Source organism: Cystoisospora suis, assembly GCF_002600585.1.
Source record: "Cystoisospora suis strain Wien I chromosome Unknown contig_2510, whole genome shotgun sequence".
Lineage (NCBI taxonomy): Eukaryota > Apicomplexa > Conoidasida > Eucoccidiorida > Sarcocystidae > Cystoisospora > Cystoisospora suis.
In genome coordinates, this window is record NW_027155309.1 from 12047 (window position 1) to 12605 (window position 559).

General features: G+C 53.1%; 1 protein-coding gene across 1 annotated transcript in view; it reads left to right on the top strand.

The window, feature by feature from the left end:
• Positions 1 to 559, top strand: part of CSUI_005197 (wd g-beta repeat protein) — a gene marked incomplete at both ends in the record, with an annotated part of 5858 nt that overhangs the window by 4970 nt on the left and 329 nt on the right. Inside the window, one exon of the mRNA XM_068065375.1 lies at positions 191 to 282. Coding sequence (XP_067922649.1) covers positions 191 to 282 — 92 coding nt within the window. The remainder of the gene's footprint in view (positions 1 to 190; positions 283 to 559) is intronic.

Below are 559 nucleotides of genomic sequence, written 5' to 3' on the forward strand. Positions count from 1 at the left end.
AAAGCCACTGGCAGAGACGCCGGTAGCGATAGTGGTGGCTCTCGTCGTCCCCTTCCTGGGAGGATAACCGCCTGATGAGAGCTGGACAGAGAACAAGGTACGGGTATCTTTAGGCCTGTTTACAGCAAACCCTGGACAGGCCTACACCGCTGATATGAAAAGTCTACTTGGGTTTTCGTTGCCGCTTCAGATACTCAACCGTCTTCCAGGGTGTTGACGCCGCTGTCCGGGGTATTGCAACGCACCCGAACTTACCTTTGATTGGAGTGTGTTGTACCTCTGGTGAGCTTCGGCACTTAGACCCACAGATGGCTGGTCGCAGTGCGAAACGGTTTTTTGAAGCCCGCTGTCAAGATGTATTTTTTGAATACCTTTTGTGCCCGCAATACTTCACCCAGCACTTCAGTCAGACGCTAAAACCGTTCAGTGCGGCTTTCCGCTCATGAGCATAGGTCTTTTTCTTTTGGGGAGACCTCTTGGAGCTGGCATTAGCTTTCTTCACTTGGCGTGAGCGCGGACGCCAAGCACCAGGAAGCAAGCACAGGCCTTGGGTCGACGT